This window comes from Enoplosus armatus, chromosome 9 (genome assembly GCF_043641665.1).
Source record: "Enoplosus armatus isolate fEnoArm2 chromosome 9, fEnoArm2.hap1, whole genome shotgun sequence".
NCBI lineage: Eukaryota > Metazoa > Chordata > Actinopteri > Centrarchiformes > Enoplosidae > Enoplosus > Enoplosus armatus.
In genome coordinates this window covers 11,868,114-11,884,181 of record NC_092188.1, presented here as the reverse complement: position 1 = coordinate 11,884,181, position 16,068 = coordinate 11,868,114, and the positions used below count along the sequence as shown (strand labels likewise).

At 42.2% G+C, this 16,068-nt stretch overlaps 1 protein-coding gene across 3 annotated transcripts in view; it reads left to right on the top strand.

Annotated features, from left to right (window-relative positions):
- Window positions 1-1,407: 1,407 nt before the first annotated feature.
- adam22 (ADAM metallopeptidase domain 22) overlaps window positions 1,408-16,068 on the top strand; it is a 57,383-nt gene continuing 42,722 nt past the window's right edge. For 2 of the 3 annotated variants that reach the window (XM_070912590.1, XM_070912588.1), the window contains exons 1-3: window positions 1,408-1,504; window positions 1,791-1,951; window positions 5,433-5,509. In XM_070912590.1, coding sequence (XP_070768691.1) covers window positions 1,408-1,504; window positions 1,791-1,951; window positions 5,433-5,509 — 335 coding nt within the window. The remainder of the gene's footprint in view (window positions 1,505-1,790; window positions 1,952-5,432; window positions 5,510-16,068) is intronic. The other variant, XM_070912589.1, reaches the window with a different exon arrangement.

The following is a 16,068-nucleotide window of genomic DNA, read 5'->3' as shown; positions in this document are numbered from 1 at the left end:
AGAACAAGACATCAGCCGCAACAATGTGTTCCAAGCTACAAGCACAGCAGTACTGCAAATAAAAAAGGGCAAAGGCAACACTGAATGCAGACTTATTGTCATCTCTTGCTCCTCTCATACGGATTGTAACCTTGCTGTGCTTTTATGATCATACTGCACAAACTGTACCTGCCTCATAGATACTACTCTGTACCTAGCATTCCTTAAACCGAGTTTCAAATCACCTACAGGACAAGAGAAACCATGCAGAAACAGGGGGAACACTTCCACATCTTTGGCACAGTTATCTCAAATAAGGTGTTTTGTGTCCCCTGAATGTCAGTTGGCTGTTTTCAATCCATTATAAACATTAACTGACTCTAAAATCTTAAAACTTAATGTAACATTGTGCCAGATTGTGTTGACTCTTGACCTCAGAGCCATATCAGCTCCTTGCATAAACAACTGTTATGAGTCTGGAAAATATAAAGCCTTCTCATCAGCTCATTAACTCCTGTCCAGCACCAGGTTAAGCATCTGCTGTGTACTTACATAAACACTGCTGTATGAAAGATGTGTTGATGCTGCCACATGTCAACAGTCTAAAGGTTTTGTGGACATGTGAGCAAATTGTACAAGAAGATAAACATGTCACAGATATGAATGAGAAGCCTCCTTATGTAGATGAGAAACCGGTCATCCAGATTTTTTCTCATGATTTTCAAAACATGTACTTTGTTTGTTTTTGGCAAAACTGGAAAATATGACCGTATTTAAGAGACAAATCTGGTAGCCTATTGTTGTAGCCCTAATAGGGGGATAACAATTATTAAACATCCACAAAAACAATACCACACACACGCTCAAGGGAATTTATTAATTTTCCGTTATTATAACTTGGCTTTCTGGAGCCCTGGCAGATGATGGAGTGACTCATGATGATATGAAGAGGCAGAATTGGGCAGGAATGGCGCTCCTGCAGCAGTTTAACATGGAGGGACGCGGAGGAGGCGGTGCGTCAATATCATCCCCGTCCGTCCAGACGGCGGAAGGCCGGGCCCGCAGCTTTCCTCCATCCCGTTTCCACTGCTCGCTCATATTTATGCATTAGGCGTTTCTGCAGTGAGCCGCTGGATATTGATGGGTTTTAAGGAGGTGTCCCCAGTCCTCTCCTCCCCTCCATCCCTCCCTCCCACTCCCTCTCTCTCCTCCCTGCCTCCTCCGTGCTGCTGATCCGCGGGGTCTCGGTGCGCTCAGACGCGCTCGGCGTTCAGACTCGTAAGGACCCCGATGGCCCCCATGCAGAGGGACTGCGCTAACCAGACGACCAGCCCCGGCTTCAAGCTCCCCTAGCGAAGGCAGGACCCCGAGAGCCTGCTCCTGGAATACCGCATTGTTTTATAATTCCCATCAAGAGAGAGAAAGGTGATGGTGCTGATGATGCGCCCGCGATGGTGGATTTCCCTTTTGTGCGTCTGTGGATTGATGCACGTCGGTCACCAGAGCAGCCCTAATGCCCAAAATGGTAACTGATGCTATTTTAGATATTACATGACTTATTATCACGCAATCAAAGCGTTAAATCATCATTAATCGGTCTGTGTTTATTTATTTTTGTAATCATAGCTTCGACTACCTCATGATCTCCATCTAAAATATGCATGTAGGCTGTAGCTGTTTCATGTTATCAAAGGAAACAGGACCAATCGACATTTCAGATGGCGGTGTTTGTGATGAATGTGTCTCTGTATCGCCTCCCGCACGGAGGGACAGGCGGGTAATGAAATCGGTGTTTTCCTCTCTGTGTGCAGGAGACGCCTTGTCGAGCTTGAAGGCTCTTCGTGATGCGGGCAGGTTTGTCGGGAAGGAGGACACGGTGCCTCTCCGCCTGCTCTACAGCAGGCACAACCACAGCCAGATCACCGAGGACGAGCTCAGCACCAGGGTTAAAGCCAGCCCCGGCTCCACACAGGTACACGATGTTTTCAGTCAGCACGGGGAGAGTGAGAGAGAGAGAGAGAGAGGAGTGTCTACATGCAGGCTGTGTTTGTTTCTTGCGTGTTTATGTTTGCATTCGTCTCCTCCTCTGCCCTTGTCCTCCGAGGGGAAATTAATAATTAGTTAATTACAAGCAAACCAGAAGAAACATTTAGGCAGAAACAGGCCGCACCAATTAGACTGTCTGCAGGTGCTATATATGGGTCAGCATTGCCTTCATATGCAAAAAAGCAGACCCCGAATGATTATGAACTGATATAAAATATTCAGCTAAGTGATAGGTCGCTTTACTCTGTGCACACTGTACATTTAGGAAATCATCAGCTATAGTCATCTGGCCAACCAGGATAATTAATAATTTAGTGATATCTTGTGTGTCAGGTTGGGTTGCTGTCCCAGCAGCTGCCTCACCTTTACCACCTCATATCTCATGTCCCATTAAGCAGCATTTTTCACTTTATTTATAAATGAAAGTGACCAGAGACTAGCTGTTAGAGTTCGACTGATATATCTGAGTGGGCCATATTATCAGCAGATTTTAGCTAATCACTGATATATATATCGGTATCTGTGTATATGTTGGCTGACATGTACCAAGAAGTTGCAGTAGAGAAATGCTAAAGATACATTATGTTTAAGGTAATTTGGAAACAGGGGCGCCATTACATAGTTTGTCCACCAGAGGGCACAGACAAGTTTATTTTTCAATTGTTAAATGTCCCACTTTTGTTTATAGGGTCACAAATAATAACCAAATTTGAGGAATCCTCGTCAAAAATGTTGTTGTTTTGTTTTAGTTCTCAAATATCAATATCAATATACCTAAAATATCCAGCATCTTTCGGGCTCTGCTAGCCGAATATCTGAATATTTACTGTGATAATCTGCAGGAAATGTGTCCTGAAGAGGGACTGATTCCCAAGATAATTCATACATTTAAATAATGGTATAAATGCATTTATAAGTTTACAGTTATTTAACATTATGTTGTACTGTAGCCAGTGTTTGGATGTCCGCACCTTCATGTAGGCAAGTGAAACACTGTAGGCTAGCAGGTAAAGTAGGCAATACATGGGTTAAACTTTGTTTTGCAGTATGTTTGGACGTGACCACCGACTAAATCTATCATGCAACAGAATCATGCAGACATGTGTTGGTAGTTATCTAAAACCGATGGGCACAACAATGTTGTGTGATATGAAAACCTGCCCCAGCCATTTGTTCCTTGTCTGTAATAACCGATACAGTGCAGTAATAATCATAATCACTGTAACTGTGTTCACTGACTCAGTTCAGTGAAGCAGCATGTCTACTGGGTTCATTTCAAGAGATGAGTCAATTAGTATTGTGCAAACCTGTCATGCGTTTTTAATTTGTGCGGCTTAGGCTTGTGGAGGCTAACCTATTCAGGGCTCAGAGAGTGGAGAGGACTACAGATGGTAGCATGCAGGGAGGTGCTAACCCTTTGTCTCCCTCACACCTCAGACAGAGCTGCAGCCCGATGGGTAAACAAGCTAACAGGAACCATCTGCCATCAGATATCATGTTAATATTTTCCTTTTGAGGCTGATACTAATCTCCATCACAGGTTTGTCACGTAACACAGTGTTTCTGTGAACTGGACTTAAAGCAAGGAGACTAATTTCTGCAGAGCAAGGGGACATTTCTTTTTACTTTCCACACAGATTCATAAGAAGATTTGCTCGAACCATGTCGTTTCATGCCTAAAAACCCATATCTTCATGAGTCATTTCTGTGCAATTCCTGAGTTTAGCAGATGTGTTTATTTGTATATTGTATATTGTATTGTCAGCTCACAGTTATTTAAATAACTCGAATACAGGCAATCATAAACGGCCTCAAAGTTCTAATTAAGCTATAAAATATACATTGCAAGTGAGGAATAGATCCAGGGTAAGAGGAGGAGGAGACTGGCGATGGCATCTTTGATTGGATTTCTGATGTTTTGAGTCTCTTAACTCTCCAGAGAGTTGAATCTGGTGTGCAGTCAGCCATGATGCCACTTGCACTACGTTTGATCAGATATCGGCTGTTTTTAGATCAACAGCCTAAAAACAAATCTGTCAAATACTTCTGAAAATGTGTGACACACAGGAAGTTATTTATATCCTTCTGTTGCATTGCCTATTTTCAGTCTCAGACACAAACAGCTTCAACCACTGAATGAGAAGTGGGGAGTTCAGCAAAGTGCTCGTGATGTTTTGGTGGAAAAGGCAAACGCTTGGAGCGGACTGAGCATGTGTGTGTTGGTTTGTATGTTTGCCTTCCTGCCTCTGTGTGTGTGTGTATGCAGTGGATTGATAGCACTTACAGTCATACTTCGACAGTCATGAGTGGAAAGTCAGGCTTTCTATAACTCAGAAATCAATGTAAGAAGAGTCAGTGGTGGCTTCAGAATATTGGCCCGGCTCAGTCAACCTGGGATGCGCTTTCATTAAACACAATTACTGGTACCTCCTCCCATCATGGATCCTATCTGCCAGATTAGATTTCATCACAAGTGTGCCATGGAAAAGGATTGCCCTTTGTACGTGCTCACACACACACACACACACACACACACCCTCTTAGCCGCTCATATATGCATTGACCATGCACAGACACACTCCAACAAACAATGGAGTCTGTGGCCAATGGGGACCTCGTGGGCTAAGGTCGTCCTTGGGTGAGCACAGGGGCACCTCCTCAAACTGAAACAAAAAAACACACACACACCCCTCCTCCCCTCGTTGTCATGCGGTGTCCGGTCTGGAATAACGGTTGCCCGTGGGCAAAGTCTGGGGGAGGGTGAGCTGTGTTTTAGCTCAGCTCTGGGACTCCCCTGGACCTGCACAGGAATGATTGTTGGGGGTTCTCATTGACCCAAGGGTCTGTAATGAAGCCCGTACCATATGTGCCCAGAGCTGGAAATGAATCGGACCCTCGTCCAGCCAAATCAATCACCCACAGTACATGCAGTCAGAGAAGAAAGTGCATGTCTGTGTTTGTGTTCATACAAATCATTGCTGCCAGACATAAATATGGTTCAGTATGGATTCAGGAATCTCAATGAATACTTGGCTTTGTGAAACTGTTACAAAACCAGTCTACTAAACATAGAAATGAATGGCCAGATTCGTTGCACATTACGTTGTCCACATGCATGTTTACTTAAGTGTGTGTGTTTGAGTGGGTGTTACATAAACTGTATTTCAGATTTTTAGTGTTGCGTGAGATCCTTTGCAGACATTCAAATTCAGAAGAAGATGACAGACCATGATGGGTTAATGAAAACTGTCTTATTCTCACTGCTGATTGGTGCTGAAAAAGACAATGCAGCCATCCATCAATGTAGATGAGAATTGATCCTCACATATGATAATGAATTGAACCATGAATGTGATAATGGTTGCCTTTAGCAATAGTAAATAAACCTGTCGTCTCTGCCTTTTTAGGTGAACCATGTGGCCCAGGCAAGCTTTCAAGTCGACGCTTTTGGCAGAAAATTCATCTTGGATGTGGAACTGAATCAGTGAGTATTACATTATAAAGTCTGTCTGTTAGCTAGCTGTCTGTTTGGATATTTGTCTGTCTGGCTATCAACGTGACTAGCTAGCTAGCTAGACACACAAACAGCAAATAGTTATGCGTGTGTGTGTGTAGCTAGCTATCTGGCTATCTGTCTGTCAGTTTGGCTATCTATTTATTTGGGTAGCTAGCTAATATCTATCTTCCTGTCTGGCCAGCTGTCTCTCTGTCTGGATATCTGTCGGTCTGGCTATCAGCATGGCTAGCTAACTAGACACACAGTCAGCTAATAGTTATCTGTGTGTCTAGCTAGCTATTTGCTATCAGTCTGTCTGGTTATCTAGCTATCTGTCTGTTGGCCTGTCTATCTGTCTAGTTATCTGTCTATCTGTCTGGCTAGCTATCTACAGTATCTACTCATCTGTGTGACTGCAGGTTGATGTCTTTATTTCTACACTTGCTTATTAGATAAATAAATAGGCAATGGCATGGCTCAAAATCACAATATTGTTTTGCGTAAATGAAGGTGGTGATTCATTTTTATTCCCTAAATGTTCATGAAATAACGTTAACGTTCACTTGCTTGATGAAATGATCCCAGCAGGAGTGACACGTCAGTCTCTCGGGCCTGAACAACACCTCTGAGTAGAAATTCACATTATGTTCTTGTTTAGTGTAAATCCCCAAACTCATATTGTGTGTTAAACTAGTGCTGACTCCAGTATTTTAACTGAAGTTGGCCATTGTGGTATTTTTGGACAGAGGTCATATTTTCCTCCTCCCTTTGTGCTGTTTATCATCTGTTTTTGGGAATGCACTCTTTAGGGCATAAATACCTAATGTGGGTGTGTGCTGAAGTGGGCCATTGTATGAAGGAATGTATATACATGTGTGTGTGCAGCAGGGCAGTTATTGTGTGTGTGTGTGTGTGTTTGATTTAGAGGTTCCATCATAATAGGAAGTGATTTACGGTAAAGGCTGGAGCACTGCCTTGTCAGACACTGATATTGATCACAGCACTGCTGATGGAAAGCGAGCCACTCTCTCTCCATATTTTCTCTCACCCTCTTACTCTGACTCCTTCTCTCTTTGTGCGTGCACCTCATACACTTTTTTTAAAACCACCATTTTTGGCATCTTTAAACTATTCCATTTTCTGTTTTGTTTCTGTTTCCCTCTGTCACTCTTTGAGACCACGGCTTGTTTGTCTCATTTAGCCCCCAAAACAGAAAACCCTGTGAACTTGGCACACACATAAGCTGATGCTGCCCGTTCATCACAGCGGAAGTCACTCCCCTGCTGAGTGAAACGTTACATCACAGGAGTTCCCAGGTTTAGAGGATATGTTTCTGTAAAGCCTGCAGCTCGCTGCGTGACGCATCAACCAGTCATGGATATAAATGTGTCGTCTGCACGCACACAAATGCACACACACTTGTTTGTGTGCACGAGCTTGTCACACATTGACATACACTTTCATCAGCACTTGGTTTGATGCAGAGTCATTATTCATCTGTGTGACATTGTGTGCTTACAGCGTCCTTTTCCGTAATTTCTTAACTGCATGTGGTGCAAAAAGTCCGTCAGAATATCAACCGAAAGGAAACACTTAAGTGAAATCCTGTTTTTAGCTCCCAGAGAGGGAATTAGCCTCCAACCAGACGGCTCTGGGCAACAGTTTGACGTGTGTGGTTCTGAATAAGAATGAGAGAGTGAGATCAGTGCAGTAGAGCGTTGCACTGTGTGACGCTTATCTATTTTCTTTAAAAATCCCTCATACTATGTGTAGGGCTGGAGTGCTCTATAGTCGATTAGCCAATACAAAGAAAGTATTTTTCAGTTGTGAGGATTTGATGCTTTTCTTTGTTTTATTTGATAATAAACTGAATGTTTTTACGTTTTTTAAGTAAATTTGGTGTTTGGCATTTTTCTTTTTACTATTTTCCATCCTTTTATAGCCAAAACAGTTAAGTAATGAAATGATTAGTCAATTAATTGATAGAAAATTAATCGCCAACTGTTTTGATTATCAATTATGTAATTTATCAAGCAAAATGGGCAACAATTTGGTGGTTACAGTTTCTCTAATATGAGGATTTTCTTTGTTTTATATCATTGAGTTTTGGACTAATGAAAATTTGGGGCCTGAGAAATTGTAATGGGCCTTTTTCACTATTTTCTGGTATTTAATTAATTTAAATGAGTAATCGGCAAAGAAAATCAACCTGATTAATAGGTAATAAAATAATCATTAGTTGGAGCCCTGTGTGCATGGTGATTGGTATTTTGTAAATTGTGGGAATGTTTTGTTTTGGCTTGTAACTCGGCTGCATTCCTGTCTTCGTCCCAGTCCCAGTTGTCCGTCCCTCACGGGGGGCAGATCTCCAGTTTCCCTCTGTGTCTGAGTGAGTTCACCTCAGATTCCTCCTCTTCCTCCTGCTGCTGCCCTCCTCTCTCCTCGTCACCGTCCTCTATCACACTCCTCTGTGAACACATCCCCTGCTTGACAGCCACACTGATTTTGTTTACAGATAGCTTTCATGCCACTGATGCCAGACAGAATAAACCCAGTTGATGTGTGTGTGGGTGCAGGAGTGGGAGGTATTTTAGCTCAATGGGCCAACGTTGCTTTTTGGCTCCCAGTAACAAAATCTAGATCTCTCATCTTGATCAATGAGTGACTTTGCTGCTGTGCAGTTTTTTGCGTTTAATTGTTGCCGTGAGCAAACAAGGAAGGTTTTTCAGCTTTAGTTGTCTGCCTTCTCAGAGTCTTTGCCTCGAGTTAATGCTTGGCCATAAACTGTGAATAATAGGAGTGTGGGCATTTTGTTATAAAGTCATATGCCTTGTGAATTCGAAGCACATGTGCTTTTTGGACACATGTTGATTGTTATATGTATATTTTAGTAATGCTAGCAGCATGACTCTATTGATGACAATGTCTGTCAGATTGGTGATCCCCTGACTGTGCTTTGTGTTTAGTACTAATTAGCAAGTGTTACCATACTAACACGCTACACTAAGGTGGTGAACATTATAAACATTATACTGATCCCGCCTAGAATGAGCATATTAGTATGCAGATGTTAGCATTTACCTCACAGCACTGCTGTGCCTAAGTACGGCCTCACAGAGCCACTAGCATGGCTGAAGGCTCAATCTTGCTATATTTTCACCTGCTATTGTATTTGTTTTATTAAAAAACTATTTTCACTTTCACTTATTTTTTTCTGAGAAATTTCATGTTCACATATGTGCTTATATTTTAGCTATTTTATTTTTTGTATGTTTTCCTTCCTTTGGACCATCCATCCATTCATTCATTCATCCATCCATCCATTCATTCAGTATACCTGACTCTCCTTTTCAGGGTCATGCAGGCTGCCTATCCCAACATGCACTGTGCAAGAGGCAGGGTAAACCCTTGAGAGGTTGCTATCCTCTCAGAGAACTTGCACAGAAATTTTGTTTAGAAAAGAGATTGGACGAAATGAGGGTCCTGTATAGTGAGAATAATCAGTTGATAGTATTAATATGTGTGCTGTAGTCGTTAGCTCTTTCATTAGCAACATGCAGTATTGACACGAGCCACCCATCTGAAGTGTGACAGTCTATAGAGAGGAAGTCAGGAGGGGGTTGGAGGGTCATGGGGTCTTTATTCCCCCTCTCTGTCTTTGTCTTGCACTAACTCCTCCATCTCAGCGGCTGGCTACAATTTACCATTCATGGGACAAGAGTGAGCTGAAAATGTGCTCAGGACAGGGGGGTTGCCTCTCTTTTTAATCATCCTCAATCCCAACACACACACACACACACACACACACACACACACACACACACACACACACATACCCTGTCTCCACCCTTGATTGCCCCCTCCCTCCACACCCACTCTCCATTCAGCCATGCCCCTACTACCCCTTTACCCCGCCCTCCCACCTGCTCTCGCTGAATAATAGATGGTGCTGTAAGATTAAAGACGAGTGTGCACACGTATGTGTGTGTGTGTGTGTGTGTGTGTGTAATGGTTTCCGGCTTGTCCATCTTGCGGTGAAAGGGAAACATCCAGTTGGTGTGCGTGCACAGTGTTACATATCAAGCATGCATGTACACACACATGCAGTGTGTGCTAGTCCAGTGGGGAACCGATATACTGTCTACTGTATATGAGATTAGATGTTTGCTCATTCAGCAGAAGTCGTACCACCAAGTGTGTGTGGGGGGGGGGGGGGCTATACAATCAATATCTTTATATTGATATACAATATGTAAATCCTGTACAAAGTAATGACATTTATTCAAGCTCAAGTTATTATTTGATTAATTTATTAGAAGATTGACAGAAAATTAATTGGCCACAATTTTGATGATCCACCAATCATACAAGTAATTTTTGAAGCAAAAATGCCATTTTTTTTCTGGTTCAAGCTTCTGAAAAGTGACAAATTGCTGTATCTTTTGTTTTTTATGATAGTAAAGTGAATATCTTTGGGTTTTGGACTGTTGGTCAGACAAAATAAGCAAATTGAATACTTCAACTTGGGACATTTTTCTCTATTTTTGGATATTTCATTGACCATATGATTGATCAGTTAGTTGAAAACAATATATAGCAGATTATTTAGTAATTAAAATGCAACCCTACTTCACAGTATGGCAAATTAATGCAGACCTCTATATAAAATAAGCAAGTTCATGTTCAATACAATTAACCACGTCCTTCAAAATTATTATAAACGAATAAAATCATTTTACTGTATAATATATAGACAACACAATTCCACTGAAAGTGAATTAAATGATAATATAGTGAATTATTGCCCAGCCCTGACCCATTGCGTTGTTTAAACAAAACACTGACCAGGCTAGTTCCTATCAGCTACTATTCATCATATTTTCATCACAATCATTAGAAAAGCTACTGTCCTGTCTTCAAAAACATATTCAACAAACTGCATAGTTGCTGACAACAAACAAGAACAAGCTGGAAGATGTTAGCTCGACGCTGCTAAATTGTGTGTGGTTCTGAGAGGAATAGTGAGGATTGGACATGTCTAAGTGATTTTGTATTCTCACAGTATGTAGGTTATGTATGTATGACAATATGTGAGTGCAGACTGAGAGAAGAAGAAGGTGGGCAGGTCCAAGTGGGACTAGAGAGTTTCATAACCTCTTCAGTGTTACAAAATAATCTGCTGCAGCAGCATAAAGAGGGCTTCTCCATGTCCTCATGCACGATGTTGACGCTGACAGACACTCAGTGTATTATTATTTCTACTACTGTGTTGTGTCAGCTTTCCCTGCATGCACACAAATGCTTTATGCTAATACTGAGGGTCAATTACAGGCAATGCTAAATGCATTATTCATCTTTGTGAAGGGAGGGTGTGTGTGCACCAGGGGTGACAGTGTTGGTGGGGAGGGGGCTGGAGGGGATAGAGCACTGATATAACCATGGGGTCCCTCCAACTGCCTATATTAGGCAAGAAGTTAACCAAACATCGCATGGTTCAGTGGTTTGATGAATGTGTGCATATGTGTTGGTGCGTCTGTGCATGGGCAGGAATGTGTGTGCGTGTGAGGAGAGGAGGGTTGTTCAGTCGTGAGCCCTGAATAGCTTTGTGTGTGTTGTCTCGTTGGGCCTCAGGTGCAGAAGAGGCACGTGAAGTGTTGTCTTAATTAGAGATAACAAGACTGGATCGAAAGAAATGAGGCTCAGACGGAAAAGGATCAATATTTAAGAGGAGGAAAATGAAGAGAATGGGGCAAATTATTTAACTATTTCTTTAATTATAGACGCTCTTGTTGCCGATTTTATTATATAAATTGAGTTTTGGATCACCTTTAAAGTGCACTAACTTGCACCTTTTTATGGCTTTAGTAAACTCAAGTCAAAAGTCTCGGTTCACAGTCTACTAAACAGATCTCAAAGCTGAGAACACACATCCACACTGAGGAGGTCATATGACACCACCACATACGCTGCGGATAACGGATTAAATAAGACCTTTGACGCAAAGTTACCTAGAGTACAACATTAACTGGCTTACAATTCAACTAGCAGCAGTATGTTAGCTTGATGTTTTTATGGTGAAAAATTACACTGATGACTTGTACGATGATGCAGGTTATTGTTAATAACTGATGTTGTTAACATTATTTGCAGTTGCCACCAACAATCACTAAATCTGCTGATGTTTCTGGAAGCTGATTCACAAATAGTTAGTTTTCGCCTAACTGTACTATAAGCCCATGTCACAGAAAGACTGGACTGTGTAACTGTGTAACTCACCAAATGAGTTTCCACTGTGACTTTGTGTTGTTGATGAGGAAATATTGTATTACCACACGCTTGAGATCAATAGAACAAGAAAGTGATTAGAAAGCTGCTGTTTTGGAAGTATTTTCCTCAGTGTAAATTCTAATTTGAAAGTTTTGTTTTAATGATATTCTCAATGTTCCTTGACATTGTAATTCAAGAGTTCCCTGTGTAACACTATAGTACTATACTACAACTATAAGTTTGATTTTTTTTATTTTCCATCAGCTTGATGTGGTAGATGTGGTAGGCTCTAAATACTACGATTCCCATGAGCCTCAAATAGGTACAAATCAGAGCTGTTGTAAATTCAGAATTTGTCACTGTGAACAAAACATCAGGTCTAAAGCGTTTGCTCGTTGTTTGCGTTGCAAGCAACAGAATTTGAAGCTCTGTGATTGGATGTTTCTAAGCGCAAGTCTCCCTGGGAGTCGTAGATGACTTCTCTCTTCATGTTTTTTATGTACACCAAAAGTAAAGAACCAGATATTTTCTAACATGTTGCTCATTCTTTGTATTGATGATTCAACTGGGTTTCCTGCCCATCCAAGCCTTGGAAGGGCTCTAAATGGCTATAGTCATCTAACAGTGTCTTTGTACAAAATTAGTGGAATATTTATTTCTGGAACTAGAACATCTCCTCCTACTTGTTTTTGAGCAGCTTTGTGGGAGGAGTCGCTGGTCCTAAAAGTATTTTGCACCCGACAATAATCTCTTGTTCACTTGCAGGATAAATAATGCCATCAAAATGCCTTTCAGCTGATGTCATGTTCATGTTGACTTCATGACTTTGCTTGACTTTGGGTGGACTTGGCAATTTGATCCCTAAAATGTGTGTAGGTGTCCGGCTGCCTTGGACCGTGAAAGGTGCTGATGCTCTGGTGTTGTCAGTGCGCATCCCTGTGCTGTGTATGCGCGTGCGTGTGTGCATTTATGTGTGCGCCGCTTGTACGTACATGTGCATGCAGCCTTACATCTCCGCATGTATATGATTCAACTCTCTTTCATGTCCCATTCCAAGATAATTTATCATCCACCCGTGTGTCGCACCCTGCATCTTGACATTGCTACAACCCAACTCCACTCTTCTCCTCCATTTCAACCTCCATCTCTGTCTCTCCTCCTCCGTTCCCAGGTCTGTAATTTATTGCAGAGAGGCGTGATCTGATTTACTGCGGACTTAATGAGAAAAACACAGAGAGGGGAGTGTGTGTGTGTGTGTGTGTGTGTGTGTGTGTGAGAGAGAGAGAGAGAGAGAGAGAGAGAGGAGGAGAGAGAAAGAAATAGTTAAGGATGAAGAGAAAGAAGAGGACAGAGAGAGAGATGTGTGGATGTCCTTCATGCACCCTTGAATCTTGGTGGGTGGGTTGAGTAAGTGCAGGAGATAGGGAGAGATAGAGTGAAGTGTGTGTGTGTTAGTGTGTGTGCATGCTCGAGGGAGGTAGGTACTTGAAAGGAGCACCCAAAAAAGAAAACAGTCCCCGCTTCTCCTCTCCTCTTCTCTCTCCATCCCCATCTCCTGCTTTCTTCTTCTTCTTCCTCTCCTTCTTCTTCTTCTTCTTCTTCTCTTGCCTCAGGCAGGGCTTCTCTCTCTCTGATCTGTGTGTCGCCTGATCACAAACACACATACACACACACACACACACTTAGCTATCACATTGGGAATTATGTTTGTGAGTATGTGTCTGTGAGCAAATGCAGTGCTCACAAACAGTATATTAGATTGTGTTTGCTGAGTGGCTCAGCGTCACATCCAGGACTGTGTATATACAGTATGTCCCGGTATATAAGTGCATGTTTGTGTGTATCTGAATGTGTTTTGCAGAGTTTGTGGTGTGTGTCAGGAAGGTGGACACAGATTCATTTTATGGAGGTGAGCAGGGTTAATTTAGAAGAACAAATAGCAGCATGGATGGTAGCAGTAACAGCGTGTAAATGTATATATGTGTTTCTTCAGAGTGTGTTAAAGACGTGTCGCACTTCAGTGGCCCTGCAGGATTTATTTAGGCATTTTTGAAAACAGATTAAGTTAAGATTAAAGAATAGGTGGACATTTCTCAAGTATGTCTTAAAACAAAACTCACATGCCCATATGTATATTGAGGCATTCTTTGGTCGCTGCATAATTCTTCCTGTTCCATCAAGAGATCCCTTCCTTGTGCAATTCCAAAGTTCTTGTTTTGTGCAAAAATGTATTTCAAAATACAGCCCAAGTTCATATGAGGCTTCAACAGTCTGATAGACAAATCAAGTGGGTATCTTTCAAAGTGGCGGAAAATCTCCTCTTTGTTTTTCTTTCCCTTCTTTGCAGCTCAGCAAAGAAACGCTGCTCACGGAAACAAAAGACCCCCACATGATTTACCGAACTCAGACAGCTTAAGCATCATATCAGCTTCAGCTGTACTTTGCAGTTTTGTGCAGAACAACACTTACATTGGGATTGTGTCAGGATGGGATCTCTTCAGGGCCAAACAATAGCAACCAAAAACTGTTTTAATGCACAAATGGACATGTGACTATCTTTTAAAGATACAGCCATGTTAGCAGCTCTGTGAGGCTGTACTTAGACACAGCAGTGGTTTGAGCTAAATGCCAACATCATCTTAGTTTAGCTTGCTAGCAGGCTAACATTTGCTAATTAGCACTAAACACAAAGTGCAGCCGAGGCTGATGGGAATGTCGTTAGTTTTGCAGGTATTTGGTCACAGACCAAATGTTGGACTAACTGAAATCTTAGCGCTAAATGAACAATGAACGTATCACCAAAGTTAATACACTTCAACCTGACGGGAACATGAATGGTCAAAATTTAATGGCAATCTGTCCAATTGTTGTTGAGATATTTCAGTCTGAACCAACGTGGTGGACATTACCATCCTTAGAGCCACGCCGCCAGTGTGGACCTTTCCTTTAAGGTCAGGGTTTGTGTTTGTAGACTTTGCAGGATGTCAAGCATTGAATTACCAGCTTCTCCCTTTTATGCTCTATCATGCTTTCTCCCCATCTCCTTATATTCTTTTATTTCATTTGCCTCTGTCTCTCCCACGTCTCTGCCCCCCCCCCCCCTTCTGTCGAGCCGTCTTGACTCAGTATGGAGGATTAGTGGAGACAAAGAGAGATCCAGGAGCCGGCTCTCACTGAAGACAGGGACAGGAGGAAAGACTGTTGTTCTCTCAGCAGGAAAGGATACTAATGCCTCTCTAAAGACTATTGTCTCTCATAGATTACTCCTTTTCCTCTGTCATGCTGAATAAAAATCAATCGAAAGTATGGTTTACTGTCAGGAGATTAACAATTTAACAAAATGTACCACTGCGCAAAATCTGATGGAGTCGGTGGATAGATGGTGAGCAAAGTTACCCACAAACACACACATAATGATGCAGGTAACGGCATAAAATAGAATAATATCAGCAGAACATAAAAAGTAAATAAGTAATGATTACTTGGTCCCAACTGTACAAGGCTCTAAAAGTCTGTCTCTATTGACCCTGTTTACGTGGCATGGAGTTCACTAACAATCCACATGTTGTCACAGATACAGATCTGCATGTTCTTCTTCGTGCCCACAACATCCCCGGCCACTGCATAATTCAGGAGTCAACTCTCTTTGGCCTGTATGTTACGTGCCATAGACCCAACTGCATAATGGACCCGAGAACGGGAATATAAGCTTTCCGTTTGATTCTTCCTTGTTTATGTTCTGTTAGCGTCAATATTTCTCGTTTGTGAGCATCAGTATTCCCTGTGCAATAAGAGGAGGGCTCCCAGAGAGTGTGCCGGTGGAATTGCATGTCTGATAAGTGATTGGAGAGTGAATGAATTATAGCCTGGAGACCTTTAATGAGGCCTCAGTGGGAGGGAGGGTGGGTGAGGCAAGAGAAGGGGGTGGTGGGCAGGTGAAAGCAGCTGCAGCTTCCCCTAAAGAGAAACCTCCACCCCCCACCTCTCTTCTCTCCTTCACTCCTTTTCACATCTTTATTTCTCTTATCCACCTTTCCATCTTGCTGCACTCCCCCCCATGTTTTCTCCGGTGCACTTATCCCTTCTCCTCTCTCTTTCCTCAGCTCTCCCCCATCCTCATTACGGACGCCTGACACAGCACATGCTCAGTCCTTTGTGTGGCGGTGCCCTTTTATTGCCGGGTTAAATAGCAAAAATCCATATATGGAGCAGAAATCCATTTGATGACTACAGTGCTTGTGTGCAGATGTGCATGGACATATGGGTACATCTGATTTGCT